At 38.7% G+C, this 19,922-nt stretch overlaps 1 protein-coding gene across 4 annotated transcripts in view; it reads right to left on the reverse strand.

Annotated features, from left to right (window-relative positions):
* LOC131688989 (nephrin) overlaps positions 1–19,922 on the reverse strand; it is an 837,157-nt gene that overhangs the window by 43,322 nt on the left and 773,913 nt on the right. For all 4 annotated transcript variants that reach the window (XM_058973699.1, XM_058973698.1, XM_058973697.1 and 1 more), the window contains exons 16-17: positions 11,606–11,686; positions 2,732–2,932 (exon numbers count right to left, since the gene is read on the reverse strand). In XM_058973699.1, coding sequence (XP_058829682.1) covers positions 2,732–2,932; positions 11,606–11,686 — 282 coding nt within the window. The remainder of the gene's footprint in view (positions 1–2,731; positions 2,933–11,605; positions 11,687–19,922) is intronic.

Raw genomic sequence — 19,922 nt, forward strand, 5'->3', positions numbered from 1 at the left:
GAAGTGTTCTGAGAATCTGGGGTACTGGTATAATAGAACTCTGGGATTCTGGGATACTAGAATTCTGGAATCTTGGGATTCTGAAATACTGGGACTCTGGGTTTCTGGGATTGTGGGATGATTCCGGAGTTCTGTGTTTCTGAGTATTTGAGATTCTGAGACTTTAGGATTCTGAGAATATTGGATTCTTGAATTCTTGGGTTCTGGGATTATGGGAATCTTGAAATCCGTAATTCTGAGCTTCTGGGATTCTGGGATTTCAGAACTGTGGGCTTCTGAGATTGAGGAACTCAATTCTTAGAAAAATTCGTGGCTTCACGGATGCTGTTGAATTCTTGGATTCATAAATTTTTGTGTTCTTTAATTTTTAGTTTATAAGAATCAGGATTTTTTTATTGTATGATTCTTGGTTTCCTGAAATTTCAGGTTTTCGGGTCTTTGAGCTCATGGGTTCTTCAAAATTTGGCTTTTTGAATGTTCGGTATTTGACTGTTGAATTTTAGGAATCATTGAATTTCGAATTCTGAGTTTTCAAGTTTATGGATTATTGGATTTAGTATTTCTAGGCCTATATTTTGTTTTTTCTTGATTGCTTCACTAAAACAATAATCGATCTCTAACGAATGTCTGGATTACTGGGCTCAATTCCAGATGATTAATAGGATTAAAATGATGCATTGATAAAAAAGATAAAAATAATAAAATTGTTAAAAAATGATAAAAACGCGAAAAAATTAACAAAATAATAAGAATAATAATAATAATAAACATGCCAAGGAAAATACAAATGATAAAAATGGAGTAAATGACAAAAATGATTAACATGATAAAAATAATAAAAATGAAATTTTTTCTAAATAATATAAAAATGATGTAAATGATACAAATGATAAAGTTAAGATGATTGATAAAATTTATAAAAAATATAAAAATGACCTAAATGATGAAAATGATAAAAGGATGAAAATAAAAAAATAAATAAAATTGATAAAAATTATGGAAAAGCTAAATTTTTTATTCATTTTGTATTTTTTTAATATTACTAAAAATAATAAAAAATAATTAAAATGTAAAAAATGATAAACATGATAAAAATGATAAAAATGATACAAATAATAAAAATGATGAAAATGATAATGATAAAAATGATAAAAATTATAAAAATGATAAAAATGATAAAAATGATAAAAATGATAAAAATGATAAAAATGATAAAAATGATAAAAATGATAAAAATGATAAAAATGATAAAAATGATAAAAATGATAAAAATGATAAAAATGATAAAAATGATAAAAATGATCCAAATGATGAAAATTATCAAAAGGACCAAAATGCTAAAATTGATAAACATGATAAAACTTTAAAAAAATGCTAATATGTAATGATAATATGGTAAATTGGTTGAAAATTATAAAAATGATTAATATAAGAAAAATTATCATAATAAACCAAAAAAAATCAAATTTATGAAAATAATGAAAATGATAGAAGATAAAAATAATAAAAATACTGTAAATTATGAGAATGATGAAAATAATTAAAAAATGTTAAATTGATAAAAATAACAAAAAACGCTGAAAATAATAAAAATATCAAAATTGATAAATTGGTTAATAACGACAAAAATGATATACAAAAAATTATAAAAGTAACAAAAATGATAAAAATGGTAAAAATTATTAAAATTATAAACATGATACAAATTGTAAAAATGACAAATTTGATAAAAATGATAAAGTTAATTAAAATGATACAAAAGATAAAAAATATGAAAGTGTTAAGTTTGATAAAAGTGATAAATTTAACAATAAATTTTCAAAATGATGTAAATGTTAAAAATGATAAAAATAATAAAAATGCTAAAATGATCAAAAGGATAAAAATTACAAAAATCCGTGAACCCCGAAAGCATGGTATGGCAACCACTCCGATGTAATCGAAATAGGTGTTTTTTCTATTAAAACCATTTTTGACAGTCTAGAACGATTTTCCAACGATCCAAAATGGTGTCTCCGCAGTTCTCTACGTATGATATGCCGTTTTAGGTCATGCCAATAAAACCTAATGTATCGTGAAAATATTCAACTCCGCACTTGTAAACTGGGGTTTTCTGCTCTGATTCAAGTACCACAGAGTTCGTATTTATCTTTTCTGCCGTTATTTTGTATTGTTTTTGCACAAATGAGTAATTTTATGTTCGAAAATATTTAAAGCAAAAATATTTGAAATAAACTAGACTTAGACTGGGTGGACTGTTGTCTTAATGACACTTGTCGAAAAGAAACCTTCGCGGACTTTTATTGCTTGCAAATCTCGCTTCGAAAAAATTTCAATTGCAGACGATGATGCCACCGATTAACTTCTTTTCTAGCTTGCTTTGTTTATAATAGAACCATCAACTAGGCACACTAAGATCCAAACAAACCATGTCGCCACTAAAACTTCGGCACGCCACTACGTCTGCATGCCTGTCTGTGGCATGGAAACCGTCGACACTTTGGAGACCTATGTTTTATTGCCGCATGAGCTGACCACGTCTGACCCAATGCCCATGTGCCGAAAAAACGACGCCACCACCACCAGCAGTAGGCTGCTGACGAGCGAAACCGGATCGGACTTGGACCGGATAACCACCGTCCGTCCGTTCGTCGCGTTTGTATATTCTATATGTATCTACGCAGCTATATATAGTAGGTGTGTAGGTTGCAGTTAGCAGTAGTGCACTTACATTTCACAATCAATAAAACATCACGGCTGGTTGGATTCGCAACACGATTATCAGCGATACAGCGGAAATTGCCAACATCCTCGCGCCGGGCATCCTTGATGTGCAGATAGCTGGTTCCGTTCGCGTATGTCGTCGACGTTTTTATCGTCATGTCGTACCCGATCCGTTCCCATCGAATGTGCTCTTCGTTCAGTGGTTTGCCTGCGGATGAAACGGGACAAGATGCAGAAGAGGTTAGCGAATGCCGAGTGAGAGAATGAGAGTTGTTGCAACTTGCATCGGAAGGTCTATTCTGCAATAATTTTTTTTTGCTCTGTTTCCGCCGTCCGGTCCTAGAACCGGGCTGTGTGCTGTGTTGCTCGGCTGTTGTTGAACAGGTCCCGAGTTTTTTTTTTTCGTTCGTTGGTTGTTGGCACAAACCCATATCGGAATGAGAGTAGGGGTAAAAGAATCGAGTGAAATGAAAATGAAGTGCTAGCGAGATGGAGGATAGGACGCTGAACTAAAAACCAATCTGCTTTTTATCCTGGCTCGACCCGAATTTCACATGTCGTCCTGAAACACACCCAGCAGATCGGCCGGCAGAGCGTCGTGCGCCCAAAACAGAAACGGAAACAGACTACCGACCCCGGGCGGGCACAGCGAACCATATCCACCACCATCAGCAGTGTCGGGAAATGGGAAGAATGATGATAGTGTCAGGATCTGTTTTCCACGGGGTCGGTAATAATCAGCATGCTGCTGTAGGTACTTTGGATGGTAGTTGTTTTTTTTCTCCTTGAATGAAAAATATGCAACGCTCTGTTCCCGTGACCAAATGTGTTTCCATTTTTTCCCACCCTCCTCTCACCCTAGCCATTCAGGATTTTAAGGGGTTGATTTGATCGGCTTCAAAGAGCTTGCTGCAGGCGAAAACACAGCCAATCGGAGATTGAAGATTGGATTGCAGCTTTTTTTCCCTCCGAACCCACTCCGGTTACTGTGTGCATATCCGGTGGAAAATTGAATGCATACTGGCATACTGGCTCTTGTCGGTTGCTATAGTGGCGCTCTAAAGTATGTGCACAGGATGCTAGCTGCGCCAGGAGGGGGTTATTGTTAACTGAATCTTATCAATCTTTGAATGAAATTGATTGAAACTTTGACGCCAGGGATCGTGATTTTGCGATTTCGGTGATTTTTTTGTTGGGGAAAAGTAGACGCGTTTCCGTTGGAATAGAATGATCAATATGAATTGGTTACGTAGTAGAGTGTTAGAGAGGAAATTGCTGGAGCAGAAAGTAATTTGCTTATTTTGAAGCAAAATGCTTGCAACGGTGCAATATTGAGGCACCATTTTTAAATTTGGGAAAGGAGTTCAGGAGTGATACATTTTGAGCTTTATTAATATTCGTTGTACATAATGGAGCCACAACAAAAAAGATTTAAGTAGTTGTACAAATAATGATTGGGAAAAACAGAGTGGGCGCCTTGTAATTAAGGGTCAGCCGGGCAGACTACTGAATCCTAGTAGTGGCAAAAGCCTATTTAAAATTTAAAGTAATTGAGAAAAACTGCAGAGTGCCCCAAGCGGTCTTAAGATGACCCTTTCTTTATTTATTTTGATTATAAAGGATGTAACCTTATGGTCATTCGCCTCTTTTCGGGTTAGAAAAATCTCTTTAGATAAATTTCTAACCCTATGCGTGGGGTTGGAAATCGATCCCAGGTGAGTGCCTTGCCATGATTTGTCTTTTCGTCATTTCCTGATGGAAAGGATTGGGGAAGTGGTAATGTTAAAGATAAGGAATATGACGACATAGAAAACAATAAGGAAATATTGTTCACTCCTAAGGGAATAAAACACACTTCTCGATGAGAGGATATATCAACACCCCCGAGGGGATTTTTAGATTACAGAACGACAACAGAAGAGATATTGTGATTCAAATACGGCTTAAAGTATAGTTCGTTATCACACTGGGTTAGGAACAATATCATTCTTGAGCTTCACCTCTCTTTAGATTGACTCATCTATGTATGGAGAACCAAAAATCCGGATACGCAATTGCATTTCTGCAGGCCAGTTAAATATCAAATGATATGAAGTTCCGTAATCGGATTCACAAAGATCACACGGAATATTTCTCAGCAAGTTGAATAATCATTCAACATATCCGGATTTTTGGTTCTCCTTACATAGATGAGTCAATCTACAAAGAGCTGAAGCTTAAAGATGATATTGTTGCCAACACAGCGTGATAAAGAACTATACTTTAAGCCGTATTTGAATGGCAATATTTCTTCTGTTTTCGTTCTGCTATCTCAATATCCCTTCGGGGCTGTTGATATATCCACTCATCCGGAAGTGTCTTTTATTGCCTTAGGAGTGAATAATACATCCTTATTGTCTATGTTCTCTGTGTCGGTATTTTCCATATCCCTAACCTTACCACTTCCCTAATCCTTTCCATCAGGGAATGATGAAAAGACAAATCATGACAAGGCGCTCACCTGGGTTCAATTTCCAACCCCGCACATAGGGTTTGAAATTTTTCTAAAGAGATTTTCCTAACCCTAAAAGAAGCGAGTGACCATAAGGTTACAATCTTTATATTCAAAATAATAAAAAAGGGTCATCTTAAGACCACATGGGGTATTGATACAATTGGAAGAAGCACTCTGCATTGAAGTAATTGAGGAATTACCTCAATTACTTCAAATTGTAAGTAGAATTTTGCTACCACTAGAATTCAGTAGTGTTCCCGACTGACCCTTAATTACAGGACGCCCACTCTGTATTTTCCCAATCATTATAATTAATTGGGTTTTGCATTGTCCAGTTAATTCCCTAACTAGAAGGCTGCAATTGTGCTTGAAAAAATGCAACAAATTCATTGCCATTTTTGGACCTACATCCAGCAGAAAAAATGTTGTTAGAATGCAAGTCTGCAAGCTATGCCAATGGTTGGCATGATAGAATACAGCCCAAGAGTGAATTTTGTGCTTTACCCGAGCAAATTCTCATGGGTTAAACAACCCCATGAAAATACTATGAATATGGTCCGCGCAAACATGAAAACACCTAGAAATGGTCTCTAAAACCCATTTAAATGGGATCTTCCGGACCATGGCGATAGTGTTTATATGGTTAATCCCACTCCAAACGCTATCAAACCCTATGCGGTAAAGGGGGAATTTTGACCATGAGCAGGGGGCATTGTGGGCTTTGCGTTTGTTCGGAAATACCTTATTTAAGACTTTTTGATGGCATCCAACGGGGAAAAACGGATCGAAATGGTGAGTTAAGCGAAAGAAATTATGTGAAAGAAATCTCTTCTGAGGCGGGATTCCAACCTGCAACTCCGGCCCAATTCACAAACCCTTATGCTACACCTAAAATTCGACGGGGATGTTTCTATTACTTTTGTGCAAGATTCTATTGTTTATTTGATAACAGACCATGCAATTGCGTATTTCGGTATTAAACCCATGTAACCGCAAAGGTAGTAAGAGGTGGAATGAAGAATTTCGGTAGCTGTACATATATGTGCATCAAACAACCAAACACTTACTGATATGGAAATCTGGGCTCTGTCCGTATATAGCATCGTTTCTATGATTTCTATGATTGTATTAGTAGACGAATTTCGCGCTAAATCGAATTCAGAAATGGCAGCACCCTCTCAGATTTTAATCAAACTTTCTTTAAATGAAGACTTTGTCACAAAAGCCACTTTGCCTACTTTATTTTTCCAAAAATGGTCTAGACTGGCTTTTGAAAAGGGTCAAACTTTTTTTACCATTTTTTTCTAATGGCAATAGCCTAAAATGACAGATCCTACAAAAAATGTTGTAAGAGTACTTTTCACAAAATTTTTGAATAAAAATATTGAAAAAATTCTTTTTTTTAATTTCGATTATACAGGTTTTAACCTTAAGGTCATTTGCCTCTTCGGGTTAGAAAAATCTCTTATGAAAAATTTCTAACCCTATGTGCGGGGTCGGGACTCGAATCTGGGTGCGTTGCATACAAGGCAATCGATTTACCATTTACGTTACGTCCATCTCCTTTGAAAAAATTCTTCAGCGACTCTTACACTGAAAAAAATCGATTTTATAAATTTATGTCGATTTACCAAAAAAACTCCATCTTTGTTTTGGATGAAATTTTGTTCCAAAATTATGTTCCCTACCTACCGTCAAAAATTCAAATTGGGCACTCCCAAGGAATAAATGTTATTTGAAAAAAAAACTATTCCTTGTCCAAACTGATGTTTTTTTGTGTATTTTTATTCAGGGTCCATAGCATAGAGACCAGAACCCAGAATCCCGAGGAAAGAACCCAGACTCTAGATTCTATAGCCCAGAGTCCCGAGGAAAGAGACTAGAATCCAGAGTCGCGAGTCGTTAACCTAAAATACTGAGGCGAGTTTAGAGCCCAGAATCCAGAGTTCAGTGTCCATAATTCAGATTCCAGAGTCCATAGCGCAGCAATCAGAGCCCAGAGTTCCAAAAACAGAGCTCAGAGTCCAGAATACAGTGTTTCGTATGCAGAGTTCGGAATCCAGAGCGCAGAGTTCAGAGCCCAGAGTTCAGATGCCAGAACCCAGAGTTCAAAACCTAGAGTCGAGAGCCCAGAGACCAGAAATCAGAGTCAATAGTTCTTATCCCAAAATACTGAGACCAAAGTCCTCAACACATGATCCAGAGCTCAGAGCTCAAAGTCTAGAGCTCCTAACCCAAAATAGTGACCAGAGTTTAGAGTCCAGATTCCAGACTTCAGAGTTCAGAATCCAGAGTTCAGATTCGATAATCCAGAGTTTATATTCCATAGCCCAGCGACCAGAACCCAGAGTCTCGAGGAGAGAGCCCATAGTCTGTAGTCCAGAATCTAGAGTCCCGAGTGCAGAGAGCATAGTCCAGAGTTTAGAGTTCAGAGTCCACAGTTCAGAGTCTAAAGTCCAGAATCAAGACCCAGAGCCCATAGCACAGGGACCACAATCAACGGTCTAGAATCCATAGCACAGAATCTCGAGGCGAGAGCCCAGAATCCAGAGTTAAGAATGCAGAGTCCAGAGTTCAGAGTGCAGCGAACAGAGTCGGGAAGCCTGGGTCCAGAGACCTCAACCCAAATTATTGTGGCCAGAGTCCAGAGATCTGAAACCAGAATCCAGAGCCCGAGGTACTTAACCCAAAATACTGAGGCAAGAGTTCAGACTCCAGAGGCCAGTTCAGAATCTAGCGTGAAGAGTGCAGCATCCAGAGTTCAATCTAGAGCTCAGAGTCCAGAGACAAGAATCCTGAGAGCATAGTTCAGAGTACAGAGACCAGAGTCCTCAACCCAAAATATTGAGCCCAGTGTCCCAAGTTCAGAGCCCAGAGACCAGAATCCAGAGTTCCAAGGAGAGTCCACAGTCTAGAATCCAGAGACCCGAGTGCAGAGCCTAAAGTTCAAATTCTAGAGTGAAGGATCAAGACCCCAGATACCCCAGAGCCCATGGTTCAGAGTCCAGAGTGCATAGTACAGAAATTCGAGGACAGCGCCAAGAGTCCATCGTCCAGTGATGAAAATGAAGAGTCCAGAATCTAATGTTCAGTGTCCACAGTCCAGAGACCAGAACTCAGAATCCAGAGTCCCGAGAGGAAAGTCAAGAGTCCAGAGTTCCGCATGCAGATTCCGGAGTTCAGAGTCTGGCTTCGGAGTCTAGAGTTCGGATTTCAGAGTCCAAAATCAAGACCCCAGACACCATAGTTCAGAATCCATAGCTCAGAATATCGAGGCCAGATCCCGGTGTCCAGAATCCAGCATGAAGAGTGCATAGTCCAGAGTTCACAGTCTTTGTATGTTTGGAATAGTCTTAACGAGTAGGTGCCAGAAATTTATGTCTGACACCATGTTGAAATCCAAGATGGCGACTTCCGGACGTAAATTAGTACTATTACACTTCGGATTGTTTATCTTTGCACAGCACTTGATACTGTTTAACTTTGATTTATACAATTGATCCATAATGATAATTTTGCTAGAACTGCCCTTCACAACTGTTGTTATTAGACTGATTTAAGGCCTTAGTCTTATAGTACTGTTATTTGGTAAAATGAGTATTGATGCAGGTAAGGTATAGGTAACCAGGAAATTATGCCAAACGAATACAAAATTCGTTACTGCTATTTTTGCATGTATCAGGCAACTAGGAATTGGGAAATTAGATTCTTAGATGATTATGACTTTCATTGGTTAAGTTTTCGATAAAAATACGCTGAAAAAAAATTCAGCTTGAAAATTTTTTTTCAAATGAATTTTTTTCCTCGAAAGTGCCCAAATTGAATTTTTGACGGTAGGTAAGGAACATAATAACCTATCTTGGAACAAAATTTCTTGTAAATTAGAGATGAGGATTTTTTAAATCAACTTTAAATTTTTAAAATCGATTTTTTTAGTGTAGGAGTCGATGAAGAATTTTTTCAATATTTTTACATTTCTTACAAAAGAAATGTATAGGATTCGCTCAAACTTTGAAAAATTTTATTAAAAAATTTGACTAATTTTGTAAAAATCACTCCTAAAACTTTTTTTTGTAGAATTTGTCATTTTCAGACTATAGCCATTTGAAAAAAAATTGGTAAAAAAGTTTGACCCTTTTCAAAAGACAGTCTAGATCATTTTTGGAAAAACAAAGTAGGCAAAGTGGCTTTTTGTTGCAAAGTTCTCATGTACAGAAAGTTTCATTAAAATCTGAGAGGGTACTGCCAACATTTCTTCGAGTTGGCGCGTCAGTATCAAGTCAAACCAATCGGAATTCTGGCGGATTTTTGCCAGAATTACTGATTTTTATACTGGGTAGATGAATAGCGAAATAAAAATTTTGGGCTATTTCCTGATCCGGTCTACTTTCCGGATCCGACACAGTCCCGATCCGACAAAGTTCTCGATCCGAACCAGTTCCCAAATCTGAACCTCTCAGAGTCGGACCAGACCTCCCGGATCAGAACCAGACCCTGGATCTAGCCCATCCCCTTTTCCCCTTACCAGGTCCGGACCTAAAGTGGGCCCAGACTTGGTACTGTTCATGTTTTCTGTAGTCGCTACCTTGTTGTTGATGTCCGTGATAGAAAAAGAATTTCAATTTACTCCCGACCGAAATACCTCACCACTATTCCGAATCGGTTTATTTTTTCTGACTGGGCCTTGAAGCTAACTGAGTGTGAGCCGTTCTTCAAATACGGTATGTGTCGTGTAGAGAAAATCGAAACCCGTCTTTATCCACATTGTGTTCGCTTTACTTGATGCGCAAGCGAAATGCTAAACACTTCCAGACAGAGTTAAAAATAATCGAAGCTCTTTTTTGACTGCTGAAAATGAACCTGTTGCGACTCGCGGTGAATAGAAAAAATATTCATTCAACTATCCATCTTATTCATTCAGTTGAATATCGTAAAATATATTCATTACACTAATTATCTAGGAAACTGTTTTGAAATGCCGATAAAGCATATGAAACAATCATCATCATCGCTTACATTATGCCAGGGACTACTTTGATGAGTTTGATTCGTTGCTGCACGGTCGCTTCGCGTAACAATCGGAGCCGAATGAAAATTTGCAATGGATGGTTTGCTCGTTTGACGTTTTCAGCTGCGTCACTGAATATTGAAAATGAATGCGGCTGAATATGATCAATTTTCATTCAATGAATTTGGATATTTTTAACTCTGCTTCCAGACACGCGTTAATATGTATTGTATAAACATTGATGAAACATGAGTGCGACGAAGAGAGGATTTGAATGGCATGATATTGCCGTTCGGAGAATTTTTTGTTGGGACCGTTTTAGTATTGAACGTTTTGCTATTAGAGCATTTTTTTCTTTTTACTGTAAAGGTATTACGACCGAGTTTTGGGTGTATCTCTGGGATATGCTGACGTCCCAGAAAGAACACACCTCTAAAGCGAGATCACCGCCCAACACATTTTATCTATTTAATTTCCATGCTAGATACCAAGGCGTCTGGTGTGTCATTTTAGCTCATTACTCATCGTACTTCGGTGGGTAACAAAGCTAATGAAGACTGTCGATTTCTGATCCCTTGCCCAGTTAATAGAGGCATGACGGGAGCGGCGTTCGAATTAAACAAATAGTTCATTTTTTCATCTTGTTTTTTGGGGTTGATGTAAGTGCCAATACCTTATTTATCCCAGGTATAGCATAAGAGTTTGTTGATTGGGCCGGAGTCCCAAGGGTTGCAGGTTCTAATTCTGTTTCTGGGAGCATTTTTTCACATAACAGCTTTCGTTTAAATCACCATTTCGATCTGTTTTTCCGCGTTGGATACAACCAAAGAATCTTAACATTTCACATTTAAGGGTTGAGATGGCCCTGACATTACCCACCCATCTTTTTAATCAACGTTCTAATCGAGGTTTATCATTTATGCGATGGTTCAAGACCTCCAATACAACTCTTATAAACTCTGCCCAAAATGAAACTATTTTAAGTAGCTCGTTTCGCAGAACCCCTCATCAACCACTTGAAAATATTTCCGGTTGAAGTATCACCTATCTCAAAGTACAATAACTAGTTCGACTACATCACAATTTTCCCGCAAGATGAAACTCTTTTTGTCCGGAATATCCCTGTCCACTTTCCCGATAGTCTCTGTTAATTTTCATTTAAGTGAACCACATGCCCAAACACACAGACACTTTCCCCATCACTCCTGAGACACAAACCAGAGTTGTTTATTTTCCGTTTCTTTCCGGTGGCGAAATGATGATGGGAAAACTTTCCGCGCGTCCTTGGTTCGGGCGGTATCCAGAACTAGACGACGAGGTGCAAAAAAACAAAACCAAAAAAAAAAGAAAAGCAACACAAGAAACTATAGAGCACTTACCTTCAACGGTGCATGAAAGCATTGCATCCTCGCCCGGATTTACGACCACGTTCTCGGAGATGGATTTTATCGATGCGCCATCTGGAATTTTATTTAGAGAAATAAAAGTTATGCTTTTGTCGGTTGACTTGGACTTGGAGGGGTTCGGGGACGCACAGAAGGCGGCGCTGACAAACGTCTGATGATGATGACGAAAGGCGGGTGTGTCGGTCGATCGGTGGGTGGGTGGTTGGTTGGTTGCTTGGATGGTTTGTAAGCAACAGTTCTCTGTTTGTCATCAAAACGAGATTTTTCTCACTCTCTGCTGCCCTGGCATTGTTTGGAACTGTTGTCGAGCTTCACTTTTCCGCATTTTTCGCTTCCGTTTATCGAGAGCTGGGGATTTTTATTTTACTCCAACCCAGCCGGCCTCCCCCCCCCACTCTGGCTCTGTACCACATATGAGAGTTTTATTAAATTTTGTTGAAAATATTCCCGTTCGCCATACGCGGGAACAAAGGGAACACATTTCCACGGGATGTTCGCTTTGGAAAGCATTCTTTTCGGGAGGGCAACTGCATGTGTATTAGAAAGGACAAAAGTGAAACTGTTTCGTGAGTGGGGGAGGGGGCGCGACTTGGGTGAGGGAGGTTCGGGGCGGAATGTCATTTGTTGCAGATTGCGTTTTATGCTGCTGTAAAAATAGGGGTTTTTTTCGGGGCATTTTTCACTGATAGCAACTTGCTGCCGGCAGCAGTCTAGTTGGAAATGGTTGGAATTTAATTTTTATTATACTCAATTGTGTGGTAATAGAGTTTCAGCGTGAGTAGTTGAGCGGGAGTCGTTTGCCGACATGGTGCTCGGTCCCGAGCTGGTTGCCTGTTGTTTGTAATATGATTTGAAACAAACGATTCAATTTCGCAACTTTTCTTCCCATGTTGATGAAACTCTGCTGGTAGATTGTTATCATAATATTGCTGGAGAAACTTCCCGGTATCTTTTACGAGTAATTCGATTTTCTTCGGTTTAAAAACACAAGAGTGACGTAGAAAGCTGAACCGCCAAGACATACTTTGATCAAGAACCTCCATAACAAATGGGTCCCTGTAAAAACCCCCAACCGGTTCCAGCTAAGCAAAATAATAGCACAAATCCCATTGATTGAACGGAAGAACTACTTCCCAAAATCCACTCAAAACACTCATCCGGCCACCAACGGAGCAATCCCGCACTGAAGAGTGCAACAACTCTCGAGGTGTCACCCGGCTAGCACTCGGGTGTGTCATCTTTGAAGAGCAGCTTAAGAAGCTCTACATTATGTTCACCACTTGACCCGATTTCCGTAAGACCGTAATCCATTTTACCGAAACCGGCAGCCACAACAAATTTACTATGTGTGCTTGGTGTGTTTTGTGTTTGTGTATGCGTGCGTGTGTGTGTTTGTGTCTGTGATTGTGGCCGGGAAGTAGATTGTCTTGTGCGGTGCCATTAGAAGGAATGTGGAGAAACTTTGTCCATAACACCCGACCGTTCACCTACCAGGAAAACGATGCTCTTCTTGAGAGACCGCTACTCCCCCCCCCCTCATAAATCCAACCCCTCTCAGAAACCGGAAGCCTGAACCTGTGGCAGAACAAGTTGCTGTTCTAGTGTCTTGCGGATAGTTCTTCCCTATTGTTCGTCCCGTAACACTGGAAATGATCCTTTTATTAGGAAGATAGTTCACGTACGGGCCCTTTTTGCTACACACTCATATACATATGTAAATTGAGCCAGATCCAGGTCAACTACAGCTGTTGACTTATCCCCCAACGGTCAGCTTACATCCTTGTTTCTGCTTGAGTTAATATTTTCCGGCTCCCAATTCCGGTAGCTAGCATTCCATGACTTCCATTGTTTACGAGTCGGTCGCACGGCGGGTGGGCGCCGCAACACCAGGTGAGCTATCGAAATATGACACTTGCCTGCCAGGCACGAACCGAACTGGTTGGTTGGAGTCATGCTGGGTTCGGTCTTCCCTGCCCTCTGTGCGGTATTGATTTTCCCTCATTTGTCGCATACTGGTGCTGATGCTGCTGGTGCTACTACTACGGCTCAGCTTGAGCCTTGTTTAGCCGTCCCATAATGGGATCACGTCTTCTCATATCCTGGCTCTTGGCTGGTTGGTGGGTTGACGCGACAACGGGGGGTTTCTTCAGCCTTGAGGTTGGCCCCGTGCGGATGCGGCCGGTGTGTGTGTGTAGTACAAAAGCCCGGCTTTTTTCCATCAAAGCGGTTATTCATTTATTTTATTGGGCTTGGGTTGATTTAACACGATTACTATTTTAATGCCTTGTTTTTGCACTGGTGTCCTCCTAATGTTCCTGGACCACCTTCTGGCAAACACCGTACAATAAACAGCAAATTTATTGCAATATGGGTTCTAATAATTCGACATATTGGGTGGTAACCTGTGAGGACGGTGGAAATGTATTTGATTGCGACGTTGTTAAGGGTTGAAAAAGGTTTTGTTCTGGTTGTCAGTATGTCGATTGACAGTTTAGTGGTGAGTGATGATGGAAATGTGACGAGATTCGCGCTGATTGTATCGGGATTTATTCAAGAATATCGGTAGTGCTGGTTCAATTTTCTAATTCAGCACAAGCACTGTGCCGCAAGTAGACCACATGCACCATTTTATTTTCTTAATGTTTTAGGGTGCTATTCTCAGTTGCAATTTATAAATGTTTTAAACGGTCAAAATGTTTTAAAATCGACTTCAATTTTTGAGATGTTTCATATACACTGGAACGTTCATTTACGAACCTAAGCGGGGATTCGTAAATAGAATTAGTTCGTAAAAAAAGTATTGTTTATTTGGGATTTAGAAAGTTTCTTCCAATTAAAATTCGTTGATTGAGCAGTTGTTAAAATTCGTTGGTATTCTCGGTAACCCTAACAAATATGGGTATTTTTTGTAACTGGCTTGACAAGTAGATGAATTCTTTGCGCCATTTTGAAATCCAAGATGGCGCCTTCCGGTTGAAGAATATTCTCGATAACCCTAACAAAATATACATTTTTGGAACGCGTTTGATAAGTGAATGATGAAAATAGACGATTTGAACCTTTTTGAAATCCAAGATGGTGACTTCAGGTTGAGCAATATTCTCGATAATCCTAACATTATGTATATTTTTAGAACGGTTGATAAGTTGGTGACGAAAATTGATAATTGGGCCATTTTGAAATCCATGATAGCTACTTCCGGTTGAGAAATATTCTCGGGATATATTACTTATTTTTTTTTTGAAAATATTTTTTGGCTTCTAGACACAGTCTGGTTATAAGACTTTCTGATTTTTTGTATACATTTGAAAGAAGTTTTTTTTATTTTGCATAAGAAATATATGCCCAAAATAGGAATTGATCGAATTTGCCTAGGTTCGTTCGCTAGAGCCCATCGAATATATTTCACTATAAGGCTGAAAAATGTGGTCAAAAGGCTGACTAAATCGTGGGCAGACAAAGTCGGGGACTGATAAAATTGGGTCTTCATTCTACACGTTAGAAAGTGCCGGTTATCGTTATTTCGAAATCCAAGATGGCGACTTCCGTTTGAGCAATAGTCTTGATAACCTTAACGTTGGTATTTTTGGGTCGGGGTGACGGAATCAATGGGTGAAACTGATGTTTGGAAATCAATGAGTGACGTCGGTTGAGCAAAATTATCTATAACCATATCATCACTAATCAGTATAGTGAAGATCCGATTTTATCAGCATCATATGAAACAGTTGGTAGTTTGATGAGCTCTAGCAGACAAACCAAGTCACTTATGTTCCGATTTTGTCAATGTCCCCGTTTTATCAGCCTAAAATTCTCCAAGGGGCTGATAAAAACGGGTCATCACTGTACTGATTAGAGATGAAATTGTTATAGAAAAATTTGCTCAATCGGAAGCTAATCTCGGCCTTCAAAATGACCTCACTCATCAATTTCCGTCTTATACAAGGATCATGATTTCAGGAGTTTATTCGCGATTTTCGTAATTTCTCTACAACAAACCGATATGAGTTTACTATCGGATCTATCTGTCAGAGTAGCGTGATTTATGTACATGATTTCAGGATCTTCTCATGATTTTGATATTTTTGTCACGAATAATATGATTGATGTTTATCATTTCAGGATCTCAGTAAAGATTATCGTAAGCTATATGCAGTATGCACGTTATCGTGATATTGTATTCTTGAGTTTACCTTCGAATTTGATACGTAGAATGACGTGACTCATGTTTAGGACTCCAACAAAATCAAAAGAGTTAGATGGTTGTCCGCAAGTATTCACAAGTTTATATAAGAGTCATCATGGAACCAGAAGAGTTCATAATAATTCCCATACCCACAACTATACACAAGAAATAAGCAAAATTCCAACAGAAAGCACAAAAGTACAGAAGTGATCTCAAGTGTCCACAAGAATATCCAACAGTCTTTCATCGAGACAAAAATCAGTTGATTCCACTAGAATCTACAAGAGGCCTCAAGAGTTTTGGGAAGTCTATCAGAGTGGCAATGGAAAGTTAAAAGTCCGTAAGGTTCCGAATAATTTCACGGATGTCCACAAGAGTCCCCAAGAGTTTACAATAGTCCGTAAGAACTCACCAGAAATCACAAAAATTCGACAAGGGCTCACAATATGTTCACAAAAATCTACAAATTTTTGCTAACATTAACAGGAATCCTCAACAGCACCACGGGGACGTTAAAGGGGACCAAGAGAGTTAAAAAACACCAACTGTCAAAAATCACAAGTATTCGTAGCAGCTCTTGAGAGTTTACAAGAGTTCATAATGATCCAAATGCAACTTGAAGAATCCACAAGTATTTACAAGAGCGATAAGGATCCACAAGAGTTGACTACCCATACAAGTTTGCGGAGTCTACAGGAGTCTTCAAGGGTCTACAAGAGTTTCTGTCAGTCTATGAACAAAACTAGAGTTTACAGGAGCCCACAAGAAATCAGCAGAGTCTACAAGAGAACGCAAGAGCTTACAAGTGTCTAGAAGATCCATAAACGACCATGAAACTTTATACGATTTCATCAGAATCCAAAAGAACTAAACCGAATTCACCAGAGTCTCCTAGAGTCCGCAAAAGCAAGAAGAACCATAAAAATTCACAAGAGTCGACAAAAGCCCTCTAGAGTTTGTATGAGTGCACGAGAGTCCAAAAGAAAAAAAAATCCAAAAGTTCCATGAATATCCGTAGGAGTCCACAAAACACCACACGGTTTATACGAATCCACAAGAGTCCGAAAGAGCTAAAAAGAGTTAGCTAGGATTTAAAGACATCCATTAGAGCCCTTAGGAATTCAAAAGAGTTCTCAAGACTAAAGAAGAGTCCACAATGATCCACAATACACAAACCAAATTTCATAATTAGCGACAAAAGTACAGCAAATACAAGTGTCAACAAGAGTGTTCAAGAGATTCCAAAAGTACACAAGAGGACTCATCGGATTCAAGAAGGCTACGAGAGTCCAAAAGGGTTCACAAAAGTCCACAAAATTCCAAGCGATCAGTGCATTATAGACTCCTAACTCCGGAGCTACTAATATTTTACGGAAAACCTTAGGAGTTTCCAAGAATCTATAACGGTATTCATGAAACCACAACAGTACAGAAAAGTTCACAAGATCTCTTGTGGTTCACAAGAGTCCACACTGCACAAGATAACACAAAATGTTACAAGAATTTACAGGAGACTTCCAAGACTAGTTCACTTTTGAATAGGGAAGAGTTAAGAAGAGTCCACATGTGTAAAATAGCGTTCACAAGACTCCTAGGTACACACAGGTTCACTAGAGTCTACAAAAGTTCGCAAGATATTGCCTGAGTGAACTAGAGTTTATCAAGAGTCCAGATGATTTCATAGGAGAGCACAAGAATCTACCAGATCTAATAGGAGTCCACAAAAATTTCTTATGGAGAAAGCTTTGGTTTAACGTACAACAAAACAAATTATTAAAGATAAAGTTGATCGTTAAACAAATTATCGCGGAAGTTACGGGATATTGCTGCAGTTGCTGTTGACAAAGTTGGTGAAGGTTAACTGTGCGGTAAAAAGTCCATAATGGTCTCTAAAATTCCACAATAGTTAACAAAACCCCGCTACAGTTCATAAGAATCTATAAGAGCCTATATATTCAAGAACTCTAATGAACCCCCAATAATCTACTAGAGTCGGCACGGTTTTACAAGGGCACAAAAGATTCATAAGGATCCGAAAGAACCAAATCACAAAAAAGTCGGCAAAGTACTCAGGAGTCTGAAAGAGTCTCAGGAGTCTGAAAGAGTCCACAAGAGTCATCCGCAAGGTTCAACAGGACTCTTCAAGAAACTTCAAGAACATATAAAAATAAAAAAAAATCCATGATATTACAAGAGTCCATAGGAGCTCAAAAGAGTTCGCAAGGATCCATAAGGGATCACAAGAAACAAAAGTCAACAATAATTTTGCAAAATATTGAAAAGGTTCAAAAGTGTACTCAAAAGTATACAAATTCACCATAGCTCATAAGAGTTTACAACAGCTCCTAACGGTCAACGGTCGCTCTTGTGGATTCATCGTATAATTCACAAGAGCGACAAAAGCCTAGAGTCCATAATTGAACCGGAGTGTCTATCGGCCTATTGCATTTATTGGCCTTCACAAAAGTGCCCAACGATCCACAAGAAACACACAAAATTCCATAAGAAACTTATAAACAGATGATTCAACAATGCCTCATCACGAATACCCAACGGACAACGTTCAGTTGGTTCACCGAAAGTCGACAAGAGGCCTTACAAGTTTCAAAGAGTGTACGAGAGTCCAAGGGGATTTTCAATAATACACACAAATCCTATTGAGATCACAAAAGTGTCTAAGAGTTCCCAAAAATCTAAAGGAGCTCACGAGTTTTCACTATAACCTACAAAAATTAACGAGAAAGAAGGGTTCGCAATAGTTTTACAAACATTCGCAAATGTTTCCATATACTAAAGTCCATAAGAGCTCTTTGCGGTATACAAGATGTGCTTGAGGATTCACATGAGTCCATAAGACTTTTCTAGAGTTTACAAGAGTCTACAAGAATTCACCTGAGTTTACAAGAGCTCGCAAGAGTCTACAAGAGCCCATAGGATCTTAAAAATCAATAAGGGTCCATAAAAGAGCTAGTGTCAATAAAAGTCATCAAGAATCCAGAAAATTCATCCACAAAAGTTTACGAGAGGAGCTTACATAAGAAAAAAGTTTTCACCATATTTTCTACCGGAAATCCTCAATTTTTTGTGAAAGTCCACAAGACTTTGCAACAAACTTTTAGACACATCAAGAGCTAAAGAAACCAACAAGAGTTCACAGCAACCTTTAAGAGAATACAAGAGTCCGCAATGGTCTACAAGAAACCTGAAAAAGCTACAAGCTTCCACAAAAGAAGAGAAGAGTTGTTCTGAGTTCATTAAAGATCGCAGAGTCTTCAGGAATCTTCAAGAGTCCCCCAAAGTCCTATACAGTCCACAAGAATACGCAAGAATTTACAAGCGCCCGCCGAAATTCACAACAATTTACAGGAGTGGGTAAGAGTGGGGAAAGAGTTAATATGATTCATAAAAATCCGTAAGAAACTATAAAAGTCCACTAAAGTTGATAAAATTAAAGTGCAAAGTAGTAGCGTAGATGTCCACAAATGCCTTGCCGAGTTCTTAAGAAATCAAAAGAGTTTATAAGACGTCATAAAAGTCCACAACGATCCACTAGAATCAAACAAAATTTCAGGAGAACTGACAAAAGTACAGAAGTGACGTCAAGTGTCTTCAAGAATATTCAAGTCCAGCCAAAATTCAGTTGAGTCCATAAGAAGCCTCAAGGGTCAACTAGAGTGAAAATGGACTCCAAAAAGTCCACATAATTTCACGATAGCCTACAGGAAAAAGTTCAGAAGAGCTCATATCACTTCAAATCTATTAATAGGCTGTAAGAGATTTCTAAAGGTCACAAAAATCCACAAGGGATCACCAAAAATAAGAATCCGCAATATCAAAACGAATATCCACAAACTTTTTGTAAACATGATCTGGAGTTCTTAAAAGATAAGGAGAAACCGTGAAAGATCTTAGGAGTGTTTAAAGGGTTCACAATGATCCACAGGTAACCTAAGCAGTCCAAAGCGATAAGATTCTGCAAGTTCACGGAGTTTACAGGAATCTTTAAGGGTCCACAAGAGTTCAAAGGAGTTCACAAGAATTCATGAGAGGTTAGAAGAGAATGCAAGAGTTTACCAGGGTTCTTGACCCTTGATCCATAAAATC

This window comes from Topomyia yanbarensis, chromosome 3 (genome assembly GCF_030247195.1).
Source record: "Topomyia yanbarensis strain Yona2022 chromosome 3, ASM3024719v1, whole genome shotgun sequence".
NCBI lineage: Eukaryota > Metazoa > Arthropoda > Insecta > Diptera > Culicidae > Topomyia > Topomyia yanbarensis.